The following is a 13062-nucleotide window of genomic DNA, read 5'->3' on the forward strand; positions in this document are numbered from 1 at the left end:
CAAGATATCAGTGGATAGATAACCAGTTAAAAAGCACAGTACACTAAATCTAACCAAATGAGGACAACATGATGGACAAGGGAAAGAGAAAAGCAACTGAAATACAGGGACTGTTTTGTGGTTATTTTTTAAAGCTTTTATGGTTTAAAACATAATGATATAACATTAAACAAAAAAGAACCACTCTTACACTGCAAAATGCCCTGTGATCCCCTGTTGAAGGGAGGTATTATAAATTTAATGAAACAAATAAATTGCATGATGAGGTTTTGAACACAAATAAGAGACAGAAACGAAGCTGGAGAGGCCCAAAGGTTGGATGTGATCACAAGGTGCCTGTTAGGGGGCAATGTTTTAAAATTTATATTTATTTGTTAAATTTCTATACCGCCCTTCACCAAAAGATCTGATTACATTAGCAACCCCACTCAACATCCAGCACTTTTAAAAGCCAAATTACCCAGATGCTTGTTTGCATTTTGCCTTCATCACCACAGATGAAAAACGGACATCTGTGAAAGGAAGGAGGGAGGAGGGAGAGAAGGAAGAAGATTCTGCACTCTCCTTGCCTTGGAATGAGGCTTATTCCACTGAAGTCAGAGACGGCATACACAAAATCGATCAGCAGCGTGACCCCGACAATGATAGCATCCAGAATATTTAGCTTGGATTCAAAGTACTTTTCGAAGCTGAAATGAAAAAGGGATCTGCAAAAGACAACTAGCAACAATGATTTAGCAGCAGCAGCTCACTTCGACAAGTACCTTGTAGGCCACCTATGATTATTCAACATTTAGCATACGCAGGGGCTTAAGAAGTCAATTTTGCAAGGAGACATTGCTCCAAGTATCATGCTGCAGCGTATAAACCACGGTTAGTCCTGGAAAGCGCTGTTCAGCGGAGGCCACCTGCAGGGGTTAGCAACAGGGCACCCATGGGCACCAGTGTGCCCTCCAGAGCCTCTTATGGCGACTGCATAAGGTCTCTGCGATTAATGCACAATGCACACAAGACTGTTCGGTCTTCCTGTTCCCGTTTGTACTGGTTCAGCCTCTCCTACACTGAACACACTCAGTGGCCTTGCCTTTTCCTGCTTTTTTAGATGTGACGGCCATTTTATGTTGTGCCACACAGCCATTTTGTGAGTGTCATGCACAGCAAATTCCAAATGTGCCCCCTATCCCAGAAAGGCTGGGATAAAGCAAGGTCTGCTCATTCCCAGAACTGGGCCTGTACACAAGAGTTACGAGAAAATGCCAATATGAGCCATATGAGACTGAACGAGCCATACCACGGGTGCGTATCACATTGGGGGTAGGGCACCAAAAAGAACAGCTCAACTATGCACACTAACAGCCAACTCAGATACTGCATTCTGACAGCGCAGGATTTCGGCCGGTGCGGGTGGTTCCTTTGCACAGTGCGCCAAGCTGAGGGGGTGCAAAATTGAGCAGGCCCATAATTTGGGGGCACAAAATATTGGCCTCACACAGGGCACTGTATTACAAAAGATTAACAAAGTCCGCCCCGGCGTAGACAAAATGAGGCTAAGAAACAAGAGAAGGAATCCGTAAGCTTTGGGGAGGGATGTTTCCAGAAGTGCGAAAATTCTTAAAGGGAAAAAAACCTAAGGGGGCAAACCTCCACTCTCTCAAAAGAAAAAAACACCCCACTACCCATGACCAATTAATTAGGAATGAGCATGCTCAGTGGCTACAGAATATTGACTGCTGGGGAAGAAAAAAAATGGGGGGAAGGGGACTGAATCAGGTGTGTGTGTGTGTGTGTGTGTGTGTGTGAGAGAGAGAGAGAGAGAGAGAGAGAGAGAGAGAGAATAGAACATAATATCTTGAAAAGAGGTGGTGGAATTCTGAACAGGAGCAGTCAGCACAACAGGCTTCACTTGTTTTTCCCGTTTCCTAAAGAACATTTTTTAAGCCTTTCTCCCTATTCCAGATGCAGTAAGAATACTGCTGCAAGGGGTTTTTATGGGGAACTTTACTCTCTGCTAGACCTCTGAATGCAAGGTCAATGCCTTATTCAATGAAAACTTATGCAGCTAAGAAAACAACGGTTTCACAGCAGCACAGATTTACAATGATTCTTGCTCTTACCCTTCAATGGACACTCGCAGGAGAACATCAAAGAGGAAGAAGAATGCTATGGCCAGAGAGATATTTCCAATCATGACATCAAGAGAGTGGTATTTGTGAGCAATCATTAGGGACAGAATCACAAGTGAGATGTCCACAAAAATAAGCACAATTCCAAAAAGCCTAAAACAAGCGAAGGGATGGGGAAGAAAAGAAGGAAAACGGTCACTTCAAGAATCATGCAAATGGAAATAAATAAAATTTTCCTTCGTTGTAGTGCAAATATTACTCCTGGAAAAGGGATAGACAAATATGCTTTTATGAAGACCTATTTAACACAGTAAAGAACTGCAGGGGCAATCTTTGTCCACCAATTCAGCTTTGGTCCATGTGTTCAGCAGGCAGAAAGGTGTGGCAACCAATTTGCAGCTGTAACACAGAGCAAAGCAACTTACTAATGCAAGTATCTTGGCTGATCTCAGGTTTCCAGAAAACTGATATCCCGTTATGTGTTGTACAACCAGGAAGCAGACTTGTGTGCAATACAGATTTGGGCAAATGTTACTCAGTTGGAAACATTCCATATTGCAAGCGTTTGATGTGCTTAGAAATTATGCTTAAGCCACCGAAAGTTGGTTGGCTGGGAGAACGAATGAATCAAACTTGCTTTCCTTAAACGAGAGCAATTTCCATGTTTGCAATTCTGCAAGTAGAAAGCTGTAAGGTATCAAGTTTGCCAATGCCCCTTCCGACCTTCAGGAGGAGGGGGGGTTGTGGGATCACGACCCCGCCCACACTCTGCGAGGCTGGCGTCAGCCTCGCAGGAGACAGGGATTCACCCAATTAGCATACCCTGTGGCGCCAGCCAATTGGCTGGCGGCAGGGGCGGGCCTTCCTAGGGCCACTTAAGGTCAGGGCAGCCCCTGGCTCACCCCCTTTCTTCCCTGGAGACGACGCAGTTTCCCACCCACCCGCCCTTTAGGTTTTGCCACTGACCTTGCTATGGGCTTCGGCTGGTCGCCGCAAGGGGCCTGGTAGGAGTTTTTCCATTTGGCTAATTGGCTGGTTTTGTGAGCCACTTGGTTTTTTCGCCTACCTCGTAGCAAATCGTCACAACTCCCTCGGTTTTGGCGGTAGGCATTGGCCGGGGTATTATCATGCAGATGAGGTTGGGGGGGAGGAACGCCATCACCTCCCCCAATGCTTGAAGGGTAGTTCGTTAAAGGACTCCGAGGGGCGACGCCTCGTCCGAAACCTACGGAGGCTAGGGCCTAAAGCGCGCCCCCGAGCGGTAACCCCTTGGGGAGCGCCCAGGGATATGCATCTCGGGTGGCTCCCCCTGTTGGTGTTTAACCCTTCCCGGTCAGACCGGATAGTCGGTTAGGGCCAATGCCTAAAGCCAATACCCTTCTTTCCTGTAATCAATAAAGTTGTGGCCATTTTTCGCCCATTAACCTAAAACTCTGTGTCCGTTGTCTTCATTTATTCCACCTGTGGGGGGGGAGGGAATAGCCACACAATCTACAATTGCCTTCCCATGCTTCACTGATGTTCATGTTGTAGTAATACTTACCTGAATCCAAAAGACATCACAAACTGAGAGACTTTTTTCTTTATTAGGCTGGTTCAGGGGGAGAAAGGGAAATTATTATTATTACTATTATTAGGACTATGATCAGGGTTTCAAAGAAATAGTAACTGAAGAAATCAAGCCTTCCAAGCAAAAAGGTACTTCACCCGAAATATTTCTATCCTGCCCTTCATTGTAAAACAATGCCAATAAAACATAAATCATATACATAAAGCAGAGGCATATAAAACACAAGCAAACGTTTAATTGCAATGCAACAAAAAAGCCCTTCTCAAGTCCGTAAGTAGTGGCAGCTATTTTTATAGCTGTTAAAGTCAGCAATTTCTGTAGTTCAGCCATATGATTGTGGTCATTATGGACACCTGTATACCTACTGCATTCAAAGCTTTTCATTTTTAAAAACACTGCTTTTCCAGGGCTCCTGGTTCTAGGCTGCGATCCCATTACTGGCTTAAACTGCAACTAGGTCATTCCTTTTCTCAATTTGGATCTAAGCTGGCTAGGGGAAAACACATCAGAATGCAGCATATTTCTCAAGGACAGATATGGATTGCGACCAACATCACAAACCACAGGGGTGCAAACTGGACGCCATGCGGTCATTGGGCAGGAAAAAAAGGTAGAAACCTCTGCTATATAGGATACTGTTAAGTTTTGTGAGGACCACAGTCGGAGCTGGCAAAACGAATACTGTCATTTCAGCACTCCTACTTGTCTGGCACATTTTCTCAAAGTTCAACTCACTCTGTAGAAGAGTCTGATTCAGCTTCCTCCTTATCAGCACCATCGTCAAGATCCATTTCAATCTCCCTGATCCGACTTCTGCCATGGAATTAATTGGGGAAGCAGATATATTAGCAGAATTCCTTCTTGCGACAAGAAATAAGAGCTAAAGTGATGGGGGTTAACAAGCAGTCAACAAGCTCACCTCCTCCCTGAAAGTTAACGGATTTCAGCAGTGAGCTTGTACCAGCCTGCGGTGAAAGCTTAATGGAAAGCAGTTGTGTCAGATTCTCATTTTTACTGAGTGAGAGGCTACCACCACTTCACACCCATCTCTTTTCTCACGAGACTTCAAGCACTGGAAGCAGCAGATCAAGGTCAGCAATAGCAAGAAGCATGCGCAGAGAGGGCATTTGTGGAGACCAGCCTTCTGCAGCGTGTGACTTCTGCCGCAACCACACACTGCCCTCAGTGTTCGAAATTCACCAGGCGCATTTTGTACCTGGCTATCGGCCACTTGCGACCAAGTGAAGATGTCTGGGCATCAGGATGGTGCCTGACATCACCACCATCTGAAGGTGGGTGCCTGGGGATCCCTTGACTGTTTTCACACACTAAAAAGGTAAAGGTAAAGGGATCCCTGACCATTAGGTCCAGTCGTGACCGACTCTGGGGTTGTGGCGCTCATCTCGCTTTATTGGCCGAGGGAGTCGGCATACAGCTTCCGGGTCATGTGGCCAGCATGACTAAGCCGCTTCTGGCGAACCAGAGCAGCACACGGAAACACCATTTCCCTTCCCGCCGGAGAGGTACCTATTTATCTACTTGCACTTTGACGTGCTTTCGAACTGCTAGGTTGGCAGGAGCTGGGACCGAGCAACAGGAGCTCACCCCGTCGTGGGGATTCGAACCGCCGACCTTCTCATCAGCAAGTCCTAGGCTCTGTGGTTTAACCCACAGCGCCACCCACGTCCCTTTTTCGCACACTAGTACCGCATTATGTAGAATTCTCTCAGTTATATTTTATCTGCACCATCAGAATAAATTTCAGGAACCAAGATGTCATTTCTGTGCAGCCTGAGCAAGAGCAGTGAACGACGTTGTAGTTAATTGTTGTCGCTTGCCCTTCCCGTACCCCACTTCACTGACCTGCTCACAGCTGTGAAGAATATCTCTACATTATGAATGGTCCATGTCCCCATTAAGAAAAAGAGTTAGGAATAGGCCAACGTATATGTGGACTGCACCTGGGTCAAGTGCCTTTTCCTCTTCAACTTTTCCAAGTTCTTAACCTAGCTCAAGGTCGTCATCTAAACTAGCCAGATGTTTGACTGAGAATCAATCACAGTCAGTTCATCATCTGAAAAATAAGACTTTTTCTGCCTTGCCCAGAAATTTTGGTGACTGCAAACTTGGCTTAAGGAGCCATTTGGCAACTAGCTTATATATCTGAGTTTCTAACACTGGTTGCTCTGCCCAGGTGCCCACTTGTGTGCAAGGTTTACCTTCCCGCCGGAGCGGTACCTATTTATCTACTTGCACTTTGACGTGCTTTTGAAATGCTAGGTTGGCAGGAGCAGGGACCAAGCAACGGGAGTTCACCCCGTCGTGGGGATTCGAACCACCGACCTTCTGATTGGCAAGTCCTAGGCTCTGTGGTTTAACGCACAGCGCCACCCGTGTCCTGTGTGCAAGGTAGGCAAGTGTTATCACAAATGGAATAGTATGCAAAGCCAAGTAAACTGCCAGCATACAGGAGTTTCCCTTCCCCTCAAGATTCATCAAAACAGAAGGTTCTGAGAGTTTCCAGGTGGTTCTTGGTACAAGATAGCTTTTGTCAGCCAAAGGCAGGCTGGTGTTCTTTATCTTCCCCACCTGGTGATTCAAGATGGAGCAAGTTCTGCTGTTTGGGTCTCTGGCTGCACATCTTCCCTTAGCGTGGTAAGCACCAGAGCTAAGAGGTTGGACAGACTTTTAGGATACCAGCATGCAGTTCTCGTCAGTCACCTTAAGAGCAATAGCAACGCCACCAAATTAGGGTCGTTGGAAGAAGATTTGGGCTGCAATCCTGAAAGGGATTACTCGGGTGGGACTTACTTTTAAATATGGAGAAGTAAGGACAGTGCTGTTAGAGCACCAACAGGGGAAAAATAAGGTCAACAGCAGAAAAGACTTAAGTGGACGGATTTAAGAGTTGTGATTTATAAACTTCATGAACCACATAAAAGGGTTGAAGGATCTATTTGTGTTCTCACACTATGATACAGAGTCACTAGACACACTTCAGGGTCTTAACCCAGGATTTTCTGGTTTCTGCACAGAAAACACACTCACTTCTACTGACCAGCAAACCCTCCCCATTATATCCCATTCAGGATAACTCACACTGGAGTGTCATGGGCCACCACATGTTGTCCATCTCTTTCGATTTCCATTTTTCTCTTGTGGTTTTCGGAGCAAAACAAAACAGATGGTTTCCCTGTTGGGGCAAAATAGGATACCCCAGAAGTTGCTTTATATACACCAGGCTGAAACCCTAACCCCATTTAGGTAAAGGTAAAGGGACCCCTGACGGTTAAGTCCAGTCGTAAACGACTCTGGGGTTGCGGCGCTCATCTTGCTTTACTGGCCAAGGGAGCCAGCATTTGTCCGCAGACAGTTTTTCTGGGTCATGTGGCCAGCATGCCTAAGCCACTTCTGGCGAACCAGAGCAGCGCATGGAAACTCCAGTTACCTTCCCGCTGGAGCGGTACCTATTTATCTGCTTGCACTTTGACGTGCTTTCGAACTGCTAGGCTGGCAGGAGCTGGGACCAAACAATGGGAGCTCACCCCGTCGCAGGGATTCAAACCGCCGACCTTCTGATCGGCAAGCCCAAGGCTCAGTGGTTTAGACCACAGTGCCTGGGGGGTTAAGTCTTACTTATATTTTAAAATCAGATCAAAGCTGGTTGGGGGTGGGGTGGAATTCATCAAAATGCAGTATTTCTCAAGAAGCTACAGAACAGATGTGGATTGCAGCTAATGTTGTGCAGTGTACGAGGCTTCACAAACCAGAAGTGGAAGCATAGAGGACGCAGAGTAAACAGGACAGTGCACACAGCCTGAACTGCACTACACTTCGCTCCACAGAGCCTTATTCTGCAGAATAACAGGATTCACACAACACATTATGAATTGGATCAAAGAGCTTCGTATACATTTGCTCACCAACTCACACATCATCCCTGCAAAGCAGGTCAAACTCATGACCATCACAATGCAAGCAATGAGGCTGAGACCCAGGAAGCAGTGGTTTGCTTAATGTCAGCCAAGCCTCCTGACCTGGTCAGTCTGTGCCTTGACCGCATCGCTTCAAGCAATGGGGGCAGGGGGAATGCTCTGGGGATTTAATAACCCTCCATACAAAAAGGATTCTCTGCATATAGAAAACTAGAATGTCAGAGTTCCAGCCTAGATTCCTCCCCGATACAAGTATGTAAGGGAGAAGGGTTCAAGTTTATATTATGCACTAGAAGGGTTCAAGCACTAGATATCTGGAAGGAGTGGGGTTCATACACAAAGGTATTCATGTTTCATTCAAGCAATTCCCAACCTGTGCATAAAGAGTACAAGAACACTTCTTTCAACAAATGTTGGAAAGAATAAGAAAGTCCCTTGCAGCTAAATCCTGCTCAAGTTTACTTGGAATTAGGGTTGGGAGAGAAACACAGCGGCCCTTTGAAGTTCACACTTCTCCCTATTTGGTGTTGCAGTTCTCCAACCAACAAACCAGTACAGAAATGTGTGCTTAGACGGCATTTGTACGTTTCGCCGCATAACTTTCTAGGAGGGCTAGATACTTACTCCCCGCCCCCTTTGTTTAAATGAAATCTTTGGGGCACCTGTGAAAGCCTTTGTGGGCACAATGACACTAGGTTGGGAACCCCTAAACCACTGGGTAGCTCTAAACCAGGAGTAACATTGTGTAACTGTATTCAAAAGCCAGCAGTGGGAGCACACTGGGAGCAGAGTAAATGGTAATGTGTATTCAGCTTAGGTATGCACAGGACCTGCAGCCTTAAGTTTTGTCCAAACCAATAAAAGGAGACTGCACTGTTACAGCAAGACACATGATCTGCATTCAGTAGTCTTGAGAACATCTCCCAGTGTGTGAAGACTGCATATTCCGTACAACAATTTCTGTCTTCTTGTGCTTGCAGAACCAGAGCCAAAGCCACAGGAGATGTATGGAGCCATGCATAAAAGAGTTAACTTCAAAGTTTGCAGATGCACAAAATATATTTGGGGGGAAAGAAAGCCCCAAACATAACTCAATGGCACAGAATGTTAGCTGGCTGAGTTGGGAGGAGTAACAGATAACTGGTTGAGAGAGGCAGATAGAGTGGAGTGGCTGAAACAGGAGAGCAGAAACACATGCAAATATGCATATATATATATATTATTTAAAATAATAATAACCACCTCATTCTGGGCAGGTCACTTCCTGGATCTCACAGGAGAAAGCCAAATGAAAAATAACAAGCTGTAGTTGGGGGCAAGTGAGTCCATATACCCCACCCCAAAAAATATAAGGGCAAATTTAGGGTTGTTGGGAAGGGGGAGAGAAACTCGGTAATTCCGAATTGGAATTACCAATGATGCAACAGAAAATCCTAATACACTATTTCTAAAAAACCAACCTGCTAAAGCAAATTACAAAGCAAAAGCAGTCTACTATCCCCAAATTGCTGGATGGGGCTGTTGCTGGAAGAGAGTACCGTAACTTACAGCAGCCCTGCAATGTAGTGGACACTGAATACTGCAGGTCAGGCTCCAACAACCTTTGGAAAGTATTGCAGCCCTGGGCATATCTAAAGCTGAAAGAGTAGCTTACAACCACCACTGCTTCTCTCCCCACAACTGCAGGTTAGGCTTACATTTTCAAGAATCCCTGCAGTATAGGGAACTGTCTTATCCCTGTAGCAGGTAGGCAGGATGTGATGAGAGAATAAGCTGACATGAACTGGGTCTTCAACTGGTGGGTGTGGGACCACTACTATGTCACAGCCCGATCCAAGGTGGGTTGCAACAGCATACAAATCAGTGGCGTAGCGTGAGGGGTGCGGGGGGGGGGCCCGGCCGCACCGGGCGCAACATCTGGGGGTTAGGGTTAGGGGGCGCAAATCCATGGGTTAGGGAGCGCAAATCCACGGGTTAGGGGGCGCAAATTACTTGCCTTGCCCCAGGTGCTGACAACCCACGTTACGCCACTGATACAAATATTTGATTTGTTGTTATTGTTCTTTTAAAAAAACGAGTCTTCAACTGGGCACTTGGGTTAAATGTGGGTCCCATGTCTAATTGAAGACTACTGGCTTTTACAACAATCTTACAGCGCCTTTCACTCTTAATATTTCAGACCAGAACCTATGCTCACCGCCCTTGCAACTTTGCTAAATAAAGTACTGAACTGCAGCAGAGAAGCTTGCCATGTTTGCACCGACTTGCATACAGGTGGCTGTAGTAGTTCATAGTGTTCAAAGCTTTTTAGGGGAGTCCCCCCCCCCCCCTTAATGACAATCGTGATAGATTTTGCACATGAACACAGACCCAAGTTAAGACTCTTCCCTTCCATGCCAACGTTTGCTTTGTCAAGGCTCCCCTAAAACCCACTCAGGACAGAGGAAAAACTGCAACCTTGTGGGTCGTCATTCTCCTACCCATGTCTTTGTGAGAACCAGCCATTTATTCGTATATCCTCCCCCTTCAAGAAATCATTTCATTTGGACTTTCGGTCCATCTCCACCCCGATTACTCCTTGCCCTCGCGAAGGGATCATTTTCACAAGGTGTTTTTTTTGGGGGGGTGGGGGTGGGCTGTCCGTGCTTCCAAACGCCTGAAAGTCACGACAGGGGCTTCTCCCCCCACCTGGTCAATTCTGCCTCTGCATAGTTAACGCAGGTTTGGTTTGCTTTCCCATCCCACCCCTCACCCCACCCCCCCCGGGTCGAAGCAGAGCAATAAGCCATTTACCTCCGCAGGGGACAAGCTCAGCTCCAAAAATGAAACCCTTCCAAGGACGGGGGACGGGGGGGGGGGGTCGAAACTCGTGACAAGCAGGTAGGTGGTTGGGAGAGGGAGGGAAAAGGAAATGGGACCGGGGAAGGGAGAGAAAATGCTTTCCGCGTTTTTACGCACGCCTGAAAAGTTGCCAGAGCGCGTGTGGCAAGGAAACTAAAGGAGTCCTATTGTGGGTCGAGTGACCTAGAACTGGGGGAAAAGAAAGCGCGGGGGGGAGAAAAGCCCCTCTTTCAGCCGCCGGGGAGAAATCCCTCGGCTATCCTCCAAGCGCACGTGCGCAAAACCAAGGCGCAAAGAGAGGCCACTTTTGGAGAGGCCACTTGGGCGCGTCGCCTCACCTCTCGCCTCCCGCGCGTCTCTCCGGCGCAACGCTAAAGGCTCCCTGCCCGTCGCCTCAGGGCTAAAGGAAACCCGCCGAGCGACCGGCGGCGGCGGCGGCGGCGGGGAGAGCCGGGCGTTGCCAAGCGCAGCTTCATGCCGGCCTGGCGGAGACTCCACCTGATCCAGATTCGCGCCTGATTTATGGGGCCGGGGCGGCGGCGCGGGCGCGGCCGGTCAGCCGGCGGGGGGCGCAGTCAACCGCGCCTGGTTCCAGCCTGCCTGGCCCTGGAACGCCGTTGCCAGGGCCACGGAAAGGCCACCATTATCCCCGGGGCTGCTGCTGCCGCGTCCGCATTGCAAAAGGGCGCAGCGCTTTGGAAGGGGCCTCCTGGTCGCCTGGAGCAAAGCCTGCGGCCCTGTAGATCAGGCTTTCTCAAACTTGGGTCTCCAGCTGTTGTTGTGAGGCATCTAATCATAGCCTGCATTTTTATTGAGGCTTGATCAGGGCCTGTATTTTAAAATGAGCTTAAAGATCTTCAAATGTTTCATGCCAGGCAGAAGACCAGCTGCCTAAGAACCTTGGCAAGATGTTTATTCTCCTGGACAAGGGGGCCCCCTGATTTATAGCAGAAAACAATTCTCAAAGTCGTAAAAAGGGAATTACAGGCTGACAGCCAAGGTTACACTGACCCTACATATTACAGAAGATAAAAAAGCAGAGAAAAACATAATTAAGAGTGGGTAAATAGTAAAATAAAACCGTGTGCCTCCCATTAAACTTGAGCCATATTTTCCTAAGGTTCAAAGGTCAAGAGCAATGGAAAAGCATCTAGCTGGCAGAAAGGAAGAGAGTATTTTGGGAAGTCTTTTTCTAAAGTTGTTTCTTTCTTAAACTGAGATCTTTTTAAGATTTCTTTTCCTTTTAAAAAGCTATCCATGTTATGTATTAAATATATTGGCTTAAATGTAATTATGCAAAGGAATTAGAAGCTAAGAAATGTTAAATCCTTATGCTAGATTCTTATTTCATATAGTTGGAAGAGATCACAGGGGCCATCAGCCACCAGCCCAGCCCCCCCTGCCAAGCAGGAAACATTAGAGCACACATATGGTTGTCAGGCCTTTGTTTAAAAGACCTTCAAGAGAAGGAGATCTTTCAATGATGATGTGAACTTAAGATCCTTGACATCTGTTTAAGATAAAAATTTAAGATTAACCATCTGTTTTGGAGGGCAATAGGGCGAGGTGAGCTGGTAATTAAGGTTCCTTGTTGAGACACATGTAAGATATATTACTACTTATTTGTCATTTATAGATAGAAGAATATATAGCTTTTTGTTTCCCATAAAAGGACAAGAGGAAATGGTGTATCTTTTGTGATTGGTTCTAGCAAACAGCCAATAGGAATTTCAACCAGGCTGATTGGACAGAGGCAGCCACAGGAGGAGCAAGGGGGCTGGATTAAGGAAATATAAGTGCTGGCCAGAATGGCAGGAGGCCAGGCCAGAGCTTGGTAACCATATACCACTGTGCCTCATATTTATTTGTCTGACAAATAAATTATTATTTTAATTTCTCTATTGCTGCGTTGAATATTTCATTCCAGCTAAGCGTTAACCACAAGCAGGGTGCTACAGTTGGACTACGACTCCCATCATCCCTAGCTAGCAGGACCAGCGGTCAGGGATGATGGGAATTGGAGTCCAAAAAACAGCTGGAAACCCAGTTTTGGGGAAACCCTGGTTGTCTGTAGTTGCCATTGTTTTTGCACGCCAATCCAGTCTCCCTGCCAGATTCCCAGGGTTCCAGGTGCGCTTATCCAGCGTCTGTTTCCTTTTGGAAAAGAGGCAGAGTTAAGACAAGACTGAAGGGTCTTTATGATAGATGGTTTGCTTGCACATACAGTGGTGCCTCCGGTTACAGACGCTTCAGGTTACAGATGCTTCAGGTTACAGACTCCCCTAACCCAGAAATAGTACTTCGGGTTAAGAACTTTGCTTCAGAATGAGAACAGAAATTGCATGGCAGTGGGAGGCCCCATTAGCTAAAGGGGTACCTCAGGTTAAGAACAGTTTCAGGTTAAGAACGGACCTCCGGAACGAATTAAGTTCTTATCCCGAGGTATATACAACACTGTATATACAACCCAGACGTTTGAGGTATTGCGATCCTGAGCTGTTTAAGGCTTTATAGGTCAAAACCAGCACTTTGAATTGGGCCTGGAAACTTGATTGGCAGGCAGTGCAGTTGGGCCGGGTTCACTGTAATATGC

At 46.8% G+C, this 13062-nt stretch overlaps 1 protein-coding gene across 3 annotated transcripts in view; it reads right to left on the minus strand.

Annotated features, from left to right (window-relative positions):
* Positions 1-11043, minus strand: part of LOC307212492 (phosphatidylinositol 3,4,5-trisphosphate 3-phosphatase TPTE2-like) — a 29235-nt gene extending 18192 nt beyond the window's left edge. The window contains exons 1-6 of one of the 3 annotated variants that reach the window (XM_079969926.1): positions 10808-11043; positions 6793-6886; positions 4429-4503; positions 3667-3714; positions 2115-2276; positions 570-689 (exon numbers count right to left, since the gene is read on the minus strand). In XM_079969926.1, coding sequence (XP_079826052.1) covers positions 570-689; positions 2115-2276; positions 3667-3714; positions 4429-4503; positions 6793-6842 — 455 coding nt within the window. In that variant the 5' untranslated portion in view covers positions 6843-6886; positions 10808-11043. Of the gene's footprint in view, positions 1-569; positions 690-2114; positions 2277-3666; positions 3715-4428; positions 4507-6792; positions 6887-10421; positions 10555-10807 lie in introns of those variants that run through there. The other 2 variants (XM_079969924.1, XM_079969925.1) reach the window with 2 other exon arrangements.
* Between the last annotated feature and the right edge of the window lie 2019 nt (positions 11044-13062).

Source organism: Podarcis cretensis, assembly GCF_951804945.1.
Source record: "Podarcis cretensis genome assembly, chromosome: 3".
Lineage (NCBI taxonomy): Eukaryota > Metazoa > Chordata > Lepidosauria > Squamata > Lacertidae > Podarcis > Podarcis cretensis.